The following is a 15554-nucleotide window of genomic DNA, read 5'->3' on the forward strand; positions in this document are numbered from 1 at the left end:
GTGAACATATAACATCAACGTGAAGACATGCCCTTGTATCAACAGGATTTTCTTCAATCATATTTAGAGCACTGCCGAGTCTAACATGGTCTGTTCTGGTCTAAAATGTTGACTGTTTTCTGCTCAGAAAATGGCTGTCCTGAGGAAAATCCTGTTCAATAAGTTGTGAAATGCATTTCAGTATATTTTGTTTTTGTTTTGACCCATTTGCAAAAATCCACCAACATTTACCCTGAGAAAAATTATCAAGGCATCCCAGAAGCTCTAAAAGAAAGGTCAAGTGGAAATACATGGTTTGATACGATGTTCTCGCCATGCTGATTCTACCGAGGTGTGTCGTCTCAGAGCACTGCTGGGTGGCCAAAAAAATGTTCTTCGGTATTATGGACAAGTCGCTCTACATGAACTCAACAAATAACATGCTTTAGAAAACTATTTTCTTCAATAAGACCACGACTGTGTCTCAAACTGAAAACGTGCTACTTTGAGTGCACAGGTGTGTTTCCACTGTCAAGTATGGAAACATGTACACACAAGTAAAGATGTTGAGGTTTTCAAACAAGTTCTCTGCAGATCAACACTGGAATCTGCTCTCTTGCATGACGGATGATGTCCTCCTTCCCTTCGCACCCAGACGAAGAGCAGCAGCAACATGAAGCCGTGCTCCATTGTAAAGTTACCTGTACGAACCGAATCAAATGGATTCAGCGCACATTTTTACTGTGTAAACAAGTGTCAAGTGGAAGATGACGTAAGCGTAGTTAATGTGAAGACTGGCGAGAGGAGGGGTTGGGATGGGGTGGGGGGGGGATCATCGTACTCGGGCACATGTATAGATTAATCGGACCTACTGTGGAAGTGTCCTAATGCCACAGAGCAAAGAACGACTGAAAACAAGTTCACAGCACTTGCTGAAGTCTGCCAAGAATTATAGCTGTCGCTGTTGACGAGCTCAAAAAGAGTCTGACAAATGGCAGCTGTCAAAGAATGTGATTTTGGCCACTTCGAGAGCCTGACAGGAGAAAGTGTGAGTCAGCGAGGGAATCAGTCAGTCAGCCAGTCAGTCGGTGGGTCCATCAAACCACCACTTCTGTTCAAACAATAGTTTAAAGTGGCGACAGTCTGAGACGACTGAATCTAAGCAGGCTAACAGCTTAACACAGATTTCGACTGCTTGTGAAAGATGGATATCCCTCGTTTTCTGTGCTCTTGTGCGTTCCCAACATCATATATGTGAGATCATGTCACTCTCATCCCTGATATACGTTAACACGATGTCCCTGCAACCTTTTTTTGTCATGTATTATTCCTCATAATCATAAGAACCTTTTAGGATGTCATAATTACGTAATATGGTGAACATAATGTGTTTCTATAGTTTAAGTTTAAATATTCCAGTAAGAATATTAAGGCCAATAAACGTTTTTCAAAGTAAAAGTTACTTTGTGTATGTTTGTTTTTATTTTGTCTATTGTGGCAAATATGGACCACACCGTTTTTTCCATACACATTATACATTCTGTGAAAGATAACTTGGAGATATCCATGAACTGGATGAGGAGAGGCACTCCTCTTTTTGGCAGCAAATGTTTATACTGTCATTTCTCGCTCTTTGATTCTGAACATATAGCAGCTCCAGCTAAATAGCTGCTCCATTGATTGGTGGTAAACTGCCTAATGCCAATCACTGGGATAATTATACCACATTGAGAAATCAGTGCCTTCATCAAACAACCCAACAAAAACTGTTTCCATTTGAATACTTGGCGTAAATTGAATTATAATCGATTGCAGAAAGCATCACAGTCAATGGGTGAAGCGGGAAAGTCTGTGAAGTCCACAATCAGCTCTTTTAGACACAACACACACAAAAAAAAAAAAACAGCCAGCGTGATTGTAATCTCTTCAAGAGTAATGCAGCCATCAAGCGTTTCATTGCAGCCCTTGTCTCTGGAGCACAGAGTTGGACTGTTCTGAATGCGGCGTGAATATCAAGCCGGTGGCTGTGGTCTTAAAAGGCAGCTTAGGTCTCTGCTGCTCAGAGCCCCAGAACATGAAGAGGATTAGCCTGCTACCATACCTCCCACCGACTCCCAATGATTATAGCGCTGCACTGTCAGACTTCATTACATTCCCCCTTAGAAACTTACTTCCTAAGTACTGCAGACATTTTAACTTCTGATGGAACTAAGTTTCCCATCCAAAAAAGGCCCACATTGAGTACGATGATGAATGTCCTGTATGTTCCTGTGACAGCTGGAGGAAGAGAAGTGAGTCATTGTTGAATTATGTATTGTACGATTACACCTGATATGCCTCATGCGTTGGGCTGAGCCTTGTCATATTAATCTAGCTCGAGTGCAGGTGACCTCTTTGTTGACTTTAGCTCTTTCTTAAACTATTGACAGTTGAATGAGGACTAAAAGTGCACCAAGAGTAGTGTAGTTCAGTGGTAGTACAAATAAATGCAGCTCCACTGTTAATTGTTGAATCTCATGAGCAGCATGGAACTGCAGTCAACACAGATTTGGGATGGAAACAAACACATCACACGTCTGTTACCACCAACATAGATGGATTCGTCTGAAACAAGCACATATTGAATGAATGAGTGAAAGGACAGTACAGGTAGGTTGATTAGAGTTGTCTCAATGGGAGAAGTCTAAAGTCCTGCAGAACAATAACAATAACAATAATAATAATAATAATAATAATAATAATAATAATAATAAAACTTGATTTGTATCGCACCTTTCATACAAGAAATGCAGCTCAAAGTGCTTCACAGTAAGAGAATAACATGCAGTGTTTCACAGTAAAACAGATAAAAAGGAACATTTAAAAATATAGACGAGAAATTAGATAAAACAGATAAAAAGCATTAGAAACAGATCAAATCATAATAAACAGATAAAAATGCATAAAAATAAATACAAGTCGACTTGATTTGGGTCGTTCTCTAGGATTCAATTCATGATATGAAGTAGCGGAAAAGCAGTTGTTTCAGTTGTACGTCTTGTGCACTTTTCTCGAACTTTACTTCACACAGTCTATAATATTATCCAGGAATACACTAGAGATTAAATCTCCTTTTCTACTCTGGTCTTAGTAAATTCTTTAAGGTAGACTCGTCAGTGTCCCTCCAGGTTTCTGCTAAACCTCAGTTAATAACTCACACGGGTCCAACCCGTTCGTACACGACTAAAATTCCCTTTTCAGAAGATTAAATATGTGTGACTACACCAGAACATGAATTTAAAAAAAAGACTCCTTGTTATCTTGTAAATTCATGTTGAAATTAGTGAAAAAGAAAAGCAGAGAATATTATTTTTTTTAAAATGGTGAAGAGAAAGTGTCAGTAAGGACTATGAAAGTGCAGAAAAATCTGAAAGTGAGAAGACTTTACAAGAAAGAGGCAAACTCCAGGTGACTTCAGACCTCAGTGAAATGTGGGTCATCGGGATAATAAAATATATTTTCACTCACTTTAACATGAACCATTTTCAAACATCTTTGCCTTTTTAATTTTGGCCAGTTTTCTCCTGCTTCCACAGTTGAGGTCAACAAACCTGATTCCAGTTATACAAATCTGATGTGTTTAAAATAATCTTAAGAGAATAACCAGGCCACCACATGAGCAAAAGGCAAACAAGTTGAACCTGTAACCACTCTGTATTTTTATCGACGAGCTGCAAAAAAACAAAACTCACACATATGATCATCTTTTAGGGAGGGGTCATGACTTTCTAATTTTTAAAATTGGAAAACACAAGATGAAATAGTCTTCTAGAATAATTTCACCCAGTTTTGACCAGCGCCTTGCAGTAATACATCAGTACTACCAGAAGGTGGCAGCAATGCACCCAAAAGCTGTTTGCCATTCACCAATCGGCATAAAAAGTACTAAAAGATTGTGATACTACCAGGCTCCGGTGTGACATAAGAGTGGTGAGATTAGAGCGAAGCACAAAGCAGACGATGAGCCATGAATAATTATTGGATTTTGGAGGGTTTTTGAAGTTTAATGCCATTTGTTGAGCCCGGGTTTATGGCGTGATAATACCTTCCATTTGTGTTTGTGTGTGTGTGGGGGGCATTCGACAAATAACTGAAACGTTCCCAGCAAATATCAAACAGTATTTTTGCTTTTAAAAGCCCATCCTAACCTTCGTTAGGGAGTTTTTATGTTATCCCTTTCATTTATCTTCATATATTTAAAAATTATAACAAAGAAGATAAAAAGAATATAGAGGCTCTTTGTAAACCAACAGCGACGTTCCTACATTTCCATATATCCACACCTATTCTCACAGGAGCAGCACATCACCTTTACAGTCTTCTATTGTTGTCTAGATAGACCTTTGTTCTTTTGAAGTTTACCTGTTGGAGAAACTGCGAGTCCAGGAATGTTCTCATCTCCAGACACAAGGACATTCTCTGGGAGGAGGTGCATCACAGACACCAATGCACGATGGTTTTTCACCCCACAGGACAAATGTGTTCCATCAATAATCTTCAAAAGACTGCTGTCTGCAAAAAGAGACACATAACAAATCTATGTAAAATATTTGACATGCATTTCATGACAAACAAGCAAACTCTTCCTCTGAATACGAATGAGTTGGATATGATATTTCACCCCGCGATCATTCCCAACCCTCGAAAAGAAATGCTATCCGTCTCCTCGCTGCATCAGTCTAATATTTCTCCAGAAAGCTGGGAGTCACCTGACAACATGACATCCAACAAGCAGACACTTCCATTTTTCAATATTCCATTTGGCTGGTGGTGACCTAGGTGCAATGTACCATTACACTGAAAGCATCATTTCCCAGGGCTAAAACTGAAATGACAACCATTCAGCTTGGAAAACGCACTGGTCCAGAAGTGCACTGCAGCATAGATGGAGCACAAGGTATGAGGAATGAGGTAGATATTGTCATCTTTCAAGCAGGTCATCCAATGACAAGCCACGACCCGCAACTCACGCCATCAACACAAAGCACAGATCATTTAGAAGGTGAGTAAAATGCTGTTTGATGCGCTGCGTATGTTGGCTTCCTTCAAGCCTGAACAGAATCACAATCTTTCACTCTGACAGGGTTAATGATTACACCTTCAACAGCATCAGTGACAATCAATACAAGAAGCTCCATTTACTCCCCAAAGGCAGTTTCAACAAGACGGCACTCGGTGATCTGAAGGTGACACATTCTAAACAGTCAAATGATGGCGGTGTCCGAGAGCTGTGAAGTGATGGGGTATATTTTGGTACATAATTATTATGGTAAACAAAGTGGGGTGATCACTACAGAAAGAAAGGAAAACTTTACACACTGTAGGGTAATAGTATGAAAGTAGTACAGCAGTTCTGAAGAAACAGAGGGGGGGGCGTATTCAAACAGAAACTGTGGATATAAAGTATCAAAATGAGATAAAACTAAGGCTGGGTATCATTCAGACATTTTTGATATCGATACTGATACTTTGACCTCGATACCGATTCCAGAATTATAAAAAAAATGTCTATACCCATTCAATAAAATCCATTTTACTCATGCAGTTTAGAAGGGGAGAGTGTGTAGCTGGTTGTCTTTTTTTTTTTTTTTTGTAAGTCCAATTAATTGATGTCCCCCAAAACGCCTCTCATGCAAGTTGTCGCTGGACACTGCAATTTACCGATGTTCCCTAAATGCTACCTAGCGTCACAGAGAAGCCTCTCGTCCAGGGGTCCTGAGGATTCTCAAGTCACTTGGCCCGCCCAAGTAAGTCTATGTACGGCAAGCACTGCATTTAGTCCAGACCTTCCATGAGCTACTCAGAAACAGGTGAGGAGTTACTGGTAGCTCGCAAGATAAGGGTTGGAGACCCCTTCTCTAGTCAATGGAACGACGGCTACATCCTTCAGCTGGATGTAGCCTTGTCATTACAATTTGGTACCGAACGTCTTTTGATCCTAGATGACATCAAAGCACATCAGTCACTGCCATAAACAATCTAAATTTTGTACCTAGACAAACATAAACAGTTGTAAAATTTAAGGCCATCCAAGTAGTCGGAGTATTTCTGCACTTTGCTACCTACGCCAGCCGTGCAATGTTCCAACATGTTTGCGCTGTTATCAAACTAAAAACAGGTACACTGCAATGTTTCCAACGTCAAAATGGCCAACGCAATGTCAAGATGGTTCAGCGTTATAACATTTGGCAAATTCAACCACGGAAGTTGATATTGGAGCTAAATATATTAATATCCGAGTCTCTTGAAGTTTTCATTCCATTCTTCGCTGACACTGGAGAAACATACAAGCGATTATAAAATGCTTTTGCAGCTTCAAAGTTTGATTTGGTTTAGCTCAGTAAAAATGTTTTAATGATATTTCTTAAATAAACATGTTATTTTCATTGGATCGTATTTCCTTTATTCCATGCCCTCACCTGGTCTTCTTTGCAGCACCCTTTCAAAATACAAAACCAACACAACTGGGGGAGAAACACAGGGGCAACCGCTCAGAGTCTGATGGAACGTTTACCAGACTGCTTGTAGGGAACGCGAGCAGCATTGTTGTATGGTTTTGTAATTGGAGAGCTTACAGAAGGAGACAGACGCAATAAAGTCGACCCTCATGGTTCAAACAAACAATTTATTCTGTCTCTCTGACATGCAACCTTCTGAAGACTGACAGGCAGAACAATCACCCTAAATGTATATCAAAGCACCGGCGGGTCTGTCTGAAGTCCAAACAAGAGCAAGGATTTCTGACTCACAAGCCTTTCCCTCCACGATCACCGTACTTTGGCTAGCCAACATTTCAGGGAAAATACAGAATGAGAAAAAAAAATTAGACGCACTTTAACATGACAAGACGTTGCTGGATCCCCTGAAAGAGCGCTGCAATGTTCAGAGAATCCATACCAGGGTTCAAGCTGTGAGCAACATGAAACGGGCGGATCAAATTGAAAATGTAATGACTGCGAGCTTATGTAAACAAACGTTTTTGGACTCATTAGTATCAAATTCTATCTCGTCTTAAATATACTGAATATTTTGTTGTTGTTGTTGTTGTTGTTGTTGTTATTTCCGTCAGTATCACTGTCAAGTTGTTTTTACATTAAATATAGCCTCACAGAAGAACCGCCATCATTAAAAATTACAAGTCAGTGAAGGTCAACTCATCATTATGCAGCCACATGTTTTCTCAGAAGTGTCATTTCCCACGTTCAAGGTGAGAAGTGAACTCAGCACGCACAGTGTTGTAGTTATGGTGAAAGACCTATAATGTTTGGAGGCAGGCGACACAACTTCTAATAAACAAGCTTCTGAACTCTTCAGCTGGCAACGTTTTCCGGGATTGCAGTCGTGTCATTTCTTAGCATCCCCGGTGAGTCTTTGTCCTGAAAGTGGCTCCGACCCTGTTTACTGATACCGCTTTGCTTTATTTCCATCGGTGCGTGTGAGTACACGAGGTCATGTTGTGCAACCATTATCAGATACGTTTCTTCTTTCCCACTTCAAGTGTCAGGCTCAACTGTTGTTCAAAGTCACACAAACACTTCCTAAACATACTCAAACGGTCCAGCAACACAATTTACCGCACAGGCGGTTCTCGCGTGACCTTCATTTCCTGCTCGTGTGCAGAGGAAGCCCAAAATGTATCACCACACAAGCTGTGTGCATGTACGCAAACACAAAGGTCCAAGTCTTCTTGTACGCCGGAATACAAAGAACTCCTTGCCAGACAATGATATATGATGATACAGAACTGCAGTTGTAAGAAAAATTACCCAGAAGCCCAAAGTCTGGGGGGGGGAAAGCAGAACGTGAGCCACACAGAAGCTGTGTTTTCTTCAATAAATATGTGTTTGCCATATGGTATTGATATCATTTAAAATATCATACAAAAAAAATAAAAACTCGTACCATCCCAGAGCGTCACAGTGTGACATAAGCTACATGCACAACTTTTGCACGGCAACAACAGTCGTGGCTGAAAGCAGGTCAGGCAGAATATTTGAAGGTAAATTGTTACACCTGTGCTGAGATATAAATCGACAACACTTGTTCTTGAAAGTAATAATACAATATTGTTCAGGTTTTCGTTTTTTTACTGCTGTCAAGGAGAGCTATTGCAGAAATATTGTGATAATATTTTCGGTCCACATTTCCAACCCCTACCGTTATCTCTTAAAACATCAAAACTGTGCCCAGAACAAAATAAACCTTTCATACCAGGGGTATAGAAATAAGGATTTTATTAGAGAAGAAACAAATGATATTGCAGTTATTCAATAATTGAACAGATTGAAGAAATAGTTGAGACAGAAAGTACACACTATTTATATTTATGATGCTATGTGATTTTAAGAACAAGACAAGTTCAACATATGTAATCTTTTTGGCAAAAAAAAATATAACCAACAAAACAATATATATGAATCACTATGAGATCAGCTGTAATGAACAAGTAAAATAAAAAATATATGTTGTTTTAAATCTATTTGAAATAAATTGTTTTCTTGGAAACTCGAGGAAAAGTTCTGTTGATATAGTGGTTCTTTTTCTGTCATATTAAAAACATTAAATTATAGAAAGCTGATGGGTTCACAGGAACGATGGGCAGGATGTCCATTTCGACTGCAAACAGCTTTTCATCCATTTTCAGGGCAGAGCCAGTGCCTTTATCTTTAAAGTCATTGAAAGAGGATTGAGAAGGAAAGAAGATGATGGAGTATATCACTGTGTTCTCATCCCCTCCCTGCTCGCGATTCATCTCAGTCAAATCCTTTAACTCTGTCTAACAGTTAACTTACTACAAAAGAAAATTGTTTATGTCCAAAGCCAAAAAAGGAAAATGGTTTGGGGGAAATCTCTGAGGTTGCAGCAAAGCTCCAACTCTGTTCTACAAACATGTTCTGTGGCAACAGCAGCTTTCGTTGAAAAGGTGTTTCTTGCCATGAAACCCGGAAAAAAAAGAAAGTAGGATGGGAAATCAAACGTAGAACTTTCTTGACACAGATGGCGCCCAGGTGTCGGCAACTTTTTCATCATTTATTTCTTGTTATTCATTATGCATCAAGCTCGAGTTTCAGTCAGATGCTGTGCATAGATTAGAAAGCTAGCCCGACATTTCCTTACAGCAGTGGTGAGGTACCTCAGGAGTCACTTGAGCAGCAACTTGGCAAGAGATGTGACACGATGAAGTGGGGGGAAAAAACCCAAAATGGCTCAGCATCAGACAAACACAGGCAGTGGTTCTGGGAGAAGGTTGTGTGGGAGAGAAGGAAGCCATGAAGGTGGGAGCAATTTACATAGATTCTTTGTTGTATAACTCACACACTATTTAACAATATTAATATTGAACACATTTCACAGACTCCTCAATGCCAGTCGAGTTAAGTTTATGTCAATTTAATCTTAAATCAACCTTGTTTTACTATATTCATATTTCTGTAGAGTGGCGTCCACAATGATGAACGTTTACAACTGCAACAATCACCTCAACATGGTTTTAATAGGCTGGAAGTAACATCAAACTACAACTGTAGTCATTTTGTGTTAAAATCACAAAGATAACCTTGGATTGACTGATGGGCACATCGGCTCGTCTCGAAGGCCGGACGTATTCTGCTGTATTGAGCTGCTACCAGGGTTCAGTTAGCCAGATCACACTGAAAACCCCAAAAGACGCATCTGGTCAGACGCAACCGGGCGGGTTTTCTTTGACGTTCGCAGGGTTGTGCACCGTGATTCGGTCCCACAGGGTCAGACTGTCAGCACCGAGTTGTGCTGTTCAGAGTTGTCCGAGGGAAAACATGCAGTGCGAATGACCCGAGCTGTGGTGTGATGGCACCTCGGTTCTTCAACCGGACCTGCGCTAACAAAAGACCGTGTGTAAATCAGGTGCTGAATTTGATCAACTTGGAATACTTCTCCACAAATGTTGAAGCTTATCTCTGCTCTATGCACGTCACAGCGATGCGATATACAATTGGGAGTCTGCACGGGGCGTTTTGTTTTGACAATTGATCGGCTCTTCTATGGCGTTCCTCTCACCTCCTTTCCGGCTGATCCGATACGGGCACACTGATGCAGTTTGAGACCGTTTCCATCAAAAATAGATTAGGCGCGTATTTATTAGTGAAGCAGAGTGCCGAGCCAACTCTGAAACACTGCTAGCACACCTCAGTGCGTCTGGTGGAATCGCAGGCATTGTTCTACGATGACAGCGGACATTGAGGCAGACGGTTCCAGTGGAAAAGATCCTTAGGATTTTGTAAATTAGCTGTATCCACTGATACCACTAGCTGTACATGAAAACCCTGCAGCATCACTGCAGATGAAGTCGTAAAGCAGAGTTGTTGTTTTTTAACCACAGCTCAATTTGAGCCTTAAGTGGCACAAGTACAAGTGAAGGAGTCGGATCAGGGTGAAAGCACTGTTTACCTTCAATATGTGTGTTTGAAATCCACCCAAACAGCAATAAAGCTTGGTGTAGGCGGTGAAAACAAACACTTATGTGGGATGCCGTACAGTTTGAGATACAGGGAAAACCCAGCTGAAGGCACTGACAAAAACCTCTTTAACAGAGCCACAGAGAGGCTTGTTGGTATATCACTGACAAAAATCTGTCATGGCATTACCTTTGTGTCCCCAACACAACATCACACACAATAAATGAATGCACCGTGGTGTTGCTTCGAATTAAAATATGTTAATGTGAACACAATGTACCATCTGTTTGTCCTCTCATCACATTAAGAGGCCCTCCATACTTCTCATTTCATTTTTTTTTTTTTTTTTTTTTTTACATCTCTCTGCTCCTTCACTTTTCCTCCCAGTTGGTTGAGAGGAGAAGCTTAGATCAAGCCCAATGAGCTTGCTGACTCCGTTCATGCTTGTTTCCTCCTCCTATTTTTGCCTCCCATCCTTTAGGACTTTCAAAAGCCCCGAGGCAACTTCCTTCCCTCTATCTTCCCTCCTTTTTCCTATTTCCTGCCTCTTGACCCCGACTCCAGCTCTGGAAAATAGAGGGGTTTTGACTTCTCTGCCGCCGCCACCACTTCTTTCTTGTGTGCTGTCACTGCTCCTTTTTCTGTGTCGGTTAACACCAAATTGTTCTTTCCACGTTCAGTGTTTCTCCACAAATCCTAGGTCTTTTGGTACAATTGTATTTCACAGGTTAAAACTGTGTTTTAGCTATTGATAGATCCTACTTGTGTTCTTTGCTTGAAAGTAGAATGTGGGTTTATGTGCAGGTTATGAAAAAGCTTATGGTTTCCTCCGTTTTTGCTGCACCACTTTGTAGATTTGAAGCAGGTCGGTAAATTGTGTTTTTTGTCAAATCGATCAATTATTTAATTTCACAACAATTGTATTTAGAGTCATAAGAATTTAGGCATCATCACTGCATTTCCATTTTTGACAAAGCAAACCCTTTCTACTTTCTAGCTTCCGTTTTCCTCTTCTTCATGTATCCAATAATTACCCTAATCCCAGAGAGAGGAGAGGAGAGGAGAGTGTGTGTGTGTGTGTGTGTGTGTGTGTGTGTGTGTGTGTGTGTGTGTGTGTGTGTGTGTGTGTGTGTGTGTGTGTGTGTGTGTGTGTGTGTGTGTGTGTGTGTGTGTGTGTGTGTGTGTGTGTGTGTGTGTGTGTGTGTGTGTGTGTGTGTGTGTGTGTGTGTGTGTGTGTGTGTGTGTGTGTGTGTGTGTGTGTGTGTGTGTGTGTGTGTGTGTGTGTGTGTGTGTGTGTGTGTGTGTGTGTGTGTGTGTGTGTGTGTGTGTGTGTGTGTGTGTGTGTGTGTGTGTGTGTGTGTGTGTGTGTGTGTGTGTGTGTGTGTGTGTGTGTGTGTGTGTGTGTGTGTGTGTGTGTGTGTGTGTGTGTGTGTGTGTGTGTGTGTGTGTGTGTGTGTGTGTGTGTGTGTGTGTGTGTGTGTTACTCAGCCAGTGGCAGAGAGCCTGGCTAGGCAGTAGAACATAGAAACACGTGGAGTTTGGCAGCCACCTACAGTATATACTCTGCCTGTCTATTCTGGCAGCCAATTCCTTCCCCCTCACACACACACACACACACACACACCACGAACACATATATATGCTTACACTCACATCTATATACCCTGTCAGTGGCACTTCAGCAAGGCCTGTTGTCAAAAAGATTCTGTTATGACAGAATGGTGGAAAATCACATTAAAATGTACCTTTCATGTGAACATATCATCAAATTGAAATGAAATGTGTCTTGGCCTCCCAACATACATATTTTGGATTTTGCGTGTAAGTTTAAAAAAATTGTTGTATTCTTACTCTCAACAAATGTGTTGCTATGTAAAAACAGCCCCTTACAAAATATCCTTTGACATACATAATGTAACATGTAAACATGCCCTCCAAAACAAATTGTGTTTTTAACCATGTCAACATGTATATGTGGTGTTTTTTTTTTATATATATATATGCTAGTAGACGTGTGCAAAATGAGCATTTCCACTTTGAAATTGCAGTGTGCCAATAACAGCCTCAAAAACGGATTCAGACAGCGACATCACATACCTAAGAAACCAATCGCATCAACTTTCGGGGTGGAGATTTAAATATCGTGGAACTGCCGTCTCAAGCTGCAGAGGAGTGGCAGAGGGTTGGGTGGAGATAGAGGCGGGGACTATTTGCATATTTATGGACCCGCCGGTACTGAATGAAGACAAAGACAAAACTTAGCCACTTTAATGCCTCGGGGGATTTTTATTCTTGGGGAAAAAAAAACTCCTAAATATGTCTTCATTTCACTTTCGTAATGTAAGTGAATAAACTCTAACAACTTTGAATCGTACTCTGTAATTACTTTCAAAGGTACAAAATGATTCTCACGTGTGCTTTCGTTGGGCAATTTAGGAAAACAAATTTTTACTCGATGTTTACTTTATCCTTTGTATATCAAATAAACATTTCTGTTGTTATTAAGTCCGGATAATTAGATACATTTATCTGTGTCAGGTTTAAATTGCTTAATTATCATCGGTAGAACTTAAAATCATGAGTTAAGTTGACTGTACAATAGATTTATTTCTAACTAATGTCAATAATGATAAACAATATGAATATTATAATATATAAAAAATTGTGATTTATTTTTATTATTATTTTTTTTTTAAATTTGACTGCTGTGATGCTAAATTGTGTTGTGCAGGATTTACTCTAATGAAGTCTGCTTTTCTATTGTGTTTCCATTTCCAGTGTTTCCTGTCACATCTGTGAATGTCCTGCATAATTGAAAGTCCTGGAAAGTGAGAGTGTCACAGGCTTTCGATTTAACTAATGTACATGTTGCCATGCCAACCTACCATCAAGTACCAATGCGTCAACAACATTCAAAATACTCAATTTTGAAAAGGTGGAAAAAGGTTTCTCCATTTAAATGTTTGATTTACAATGTCAAGGTTTCCATGCTGAACAATACTGAACAATATTCACACTGCTATGCTCAGATAAAAGAATCATTGTCTTCCACTTTGGCCATCTGGACAAAGATGATAATCCTGTGCACGGCCATGATCTCAACTATCTAGCAGGGTGCCGAGCAAGCGCTGTAACACTGTAGAGAAAGAGGTATACAGTGCACAAAAAGGATGTTTTCATACAGACAAAAAGGAGGTTTCATACATACTGTACATTCATGGTCACACATGACTTGGTGATCTCTTATGTCAAAATTTCCAATAAACTTTGTGAACCCAATATGCCATGCAACATTATCCATAAATCATGTAAAACTAGTGCGTAGCGTGTGACTACAATTTCCTGAATTTCAAAATGGTCCACGTTTGGGTCCCAACCTGACGGTTAGGAACCATTGCATGAGAGTAACACCAAAAGTTCAGCTTATAGTTTCCATATTCCACACGCTGTAGGTGCGTATGGCCACAAAGGTGAATGTGACGTACAATTTTTCATCTGTCAGGTAAGTTTTGTATAGTTAAATATCATAAATCACCAATTTGCCTCAAGAGCTATGTGTACGGCATTTGACGCGTCTGTCCTCAGACCCTCCGTGTTTGCAAAGTGCAAAAGCAGTTAAAAATGTATAACTGCACAGATGATACGTGCCAATTAAACATGCACCAACACATCCATGCAAACAGACACCAAATGTGGTATAAACCGAACCCTGCTCACTGTCCGTGTCTATTATGCGTCTGCCCGGTAGGACAGCAGCTTCTCTATTTACTTGTAATGATGTGTCATGCCTTGCAATAACTTTAATACGGCAGACAAGTGGAAATACAGACGTTTAGAGTTTAGGTTTGTTCACTGCTCAATTAAACTTTTAACCCCAACTTTATTAGCAAGAACAGAAATAATGAAGATCTTCACTGGATTCCGAAAACAAAGTGAAGTAAACTGCATAATGTAGAATTTGTAATGAAAGACAAACCAAATTCTACCTTCAGGGGATGTTTTCTCATTATAACTCTTTCACACAATCACAAAAGAATGACCACCATAAGGAATGTATTTCTTTCCATCGGAGCAAAAAAAAAAACAGTTTTAGATATTTGTTTACGTCTATAAATTCCTAGACCCAAGTGGTTCACATTAGTCAGCAGATACACGGACCGTGTCCCTGTCACAGTAGATGAGACTAAGGGCCTGATTTACTAAGATCTCAAATAACGGGTACTAAATTGCATGTTCCTTCTAAAAGTTTGCAAATTTTTCTTTGCACCCGTTTTGCAGGTGATTTACTCGGAGTAATTGCGTCATTGAAATCTGGTGCAAATCGCTGTATTTAAATGAGGTGTTTGGGTGTGTTAAAGCGATTCCAGCAAAGGAAAACAGCGACCGGAAAAGGAAATCTGATCCCATTGAAATTAAGAAATATAAATATAACAAGAACAAAATGCTTTATAGGAGATTATTAGCAAGAAAGTCAATACTGTGGGGAAAACAAAAAGGCTTCATAATAAAACGTCGGCAATAAAACAGGAGGGACGGTGGATGAGATCCTCTGACAAACACCGATCAGCAGGTCCAGATCCTTCTGTGGGTACTTTTCATTCAGTGCCTCGCGAGTGCTCGTGAACCTGATGAAGCTACCTGTGAATTCTGCGGGACACATTCAGCACCTGTGACAGCACACCTTGAATAGCGGGACCGGGCGGGAGTATCCAAGCAGCGATACGCTGGAACGACCCGGAGGCAGGAAAATGCTGAGTCGTAAGAAGTTTTTTTTTAATTGCTGGTATTTTGTGGATTTTACACATGCAAAGGTTTCGTAAATCAGGCCCTAAAAGTGATAAAAAGATGTAGAAAAAGTGGGTTTTGACCATAAAAGGGAAGCAGCGGGAGTGTCAGAAACATGGCTCTTAAAACAGAGAAGCAACGTTCCACTAAACAACAGGCACGTGGTTAATAATGCAGCGAGCATAAGAGTCCGTTTGAGAGAAGGTTTTCTAATATTCATGTGACATGATAGCCAAGACAGGAACTCTGGCTCTCACTGGGCTCAGTGTTATTCATACTGAGGCACTACAGTATTTTGTAATTTATAGCCTTGGTTTT

At 40.2% G+C, this 15554-nt stretch overlaps 1 protein-coding gene across 6 annotated transcripts in view; it reads right to left on the bottom strand.

Moving 5' to 3' along the window:
• The window catches only part of nphp4 (nephronophthisis 4), a 182060-nt gene that overhangs the window by 137361 nt on the left and 29145 nt on the right, over window positions 1–15554 (bottom strand). For 5 of the 6 annotated variants that reach the window (XM_069694067.1, XM_069694066.1, XM_069694068.1 and 2 more), the window contains exon 5: window positions 4381–4530. The exons of the other annotated variant lie outside the window; for it this stretch is intronic. In XM_069694067.1, coding sequence (XP_069550168.1) covers window positions 4381–4530 — 150 coding nt within the window. The remainder of the gene's footprint in view (window positions 1–4380; window positions 4531–15554) is intronic. 6 annotated transcript variants of the gene reach the window in all.

Source organism: Brachyistius frenatus, unplaced genomic scaffold, assembly GCF_029030835.1.
Source record: "Brachyistius frenatus isolate BFR_SWC_R1_liver_20210118 unplaced genomic scaffold, ASM2903083v1 Contig_16, whole genome shotgun sequence".
Taxonomy (NCBI): Eukaryota; Metazoa; Chordata; class Actinopteri; family Embiotocidae; genus Brachyistius; species Brachyistius frenatus.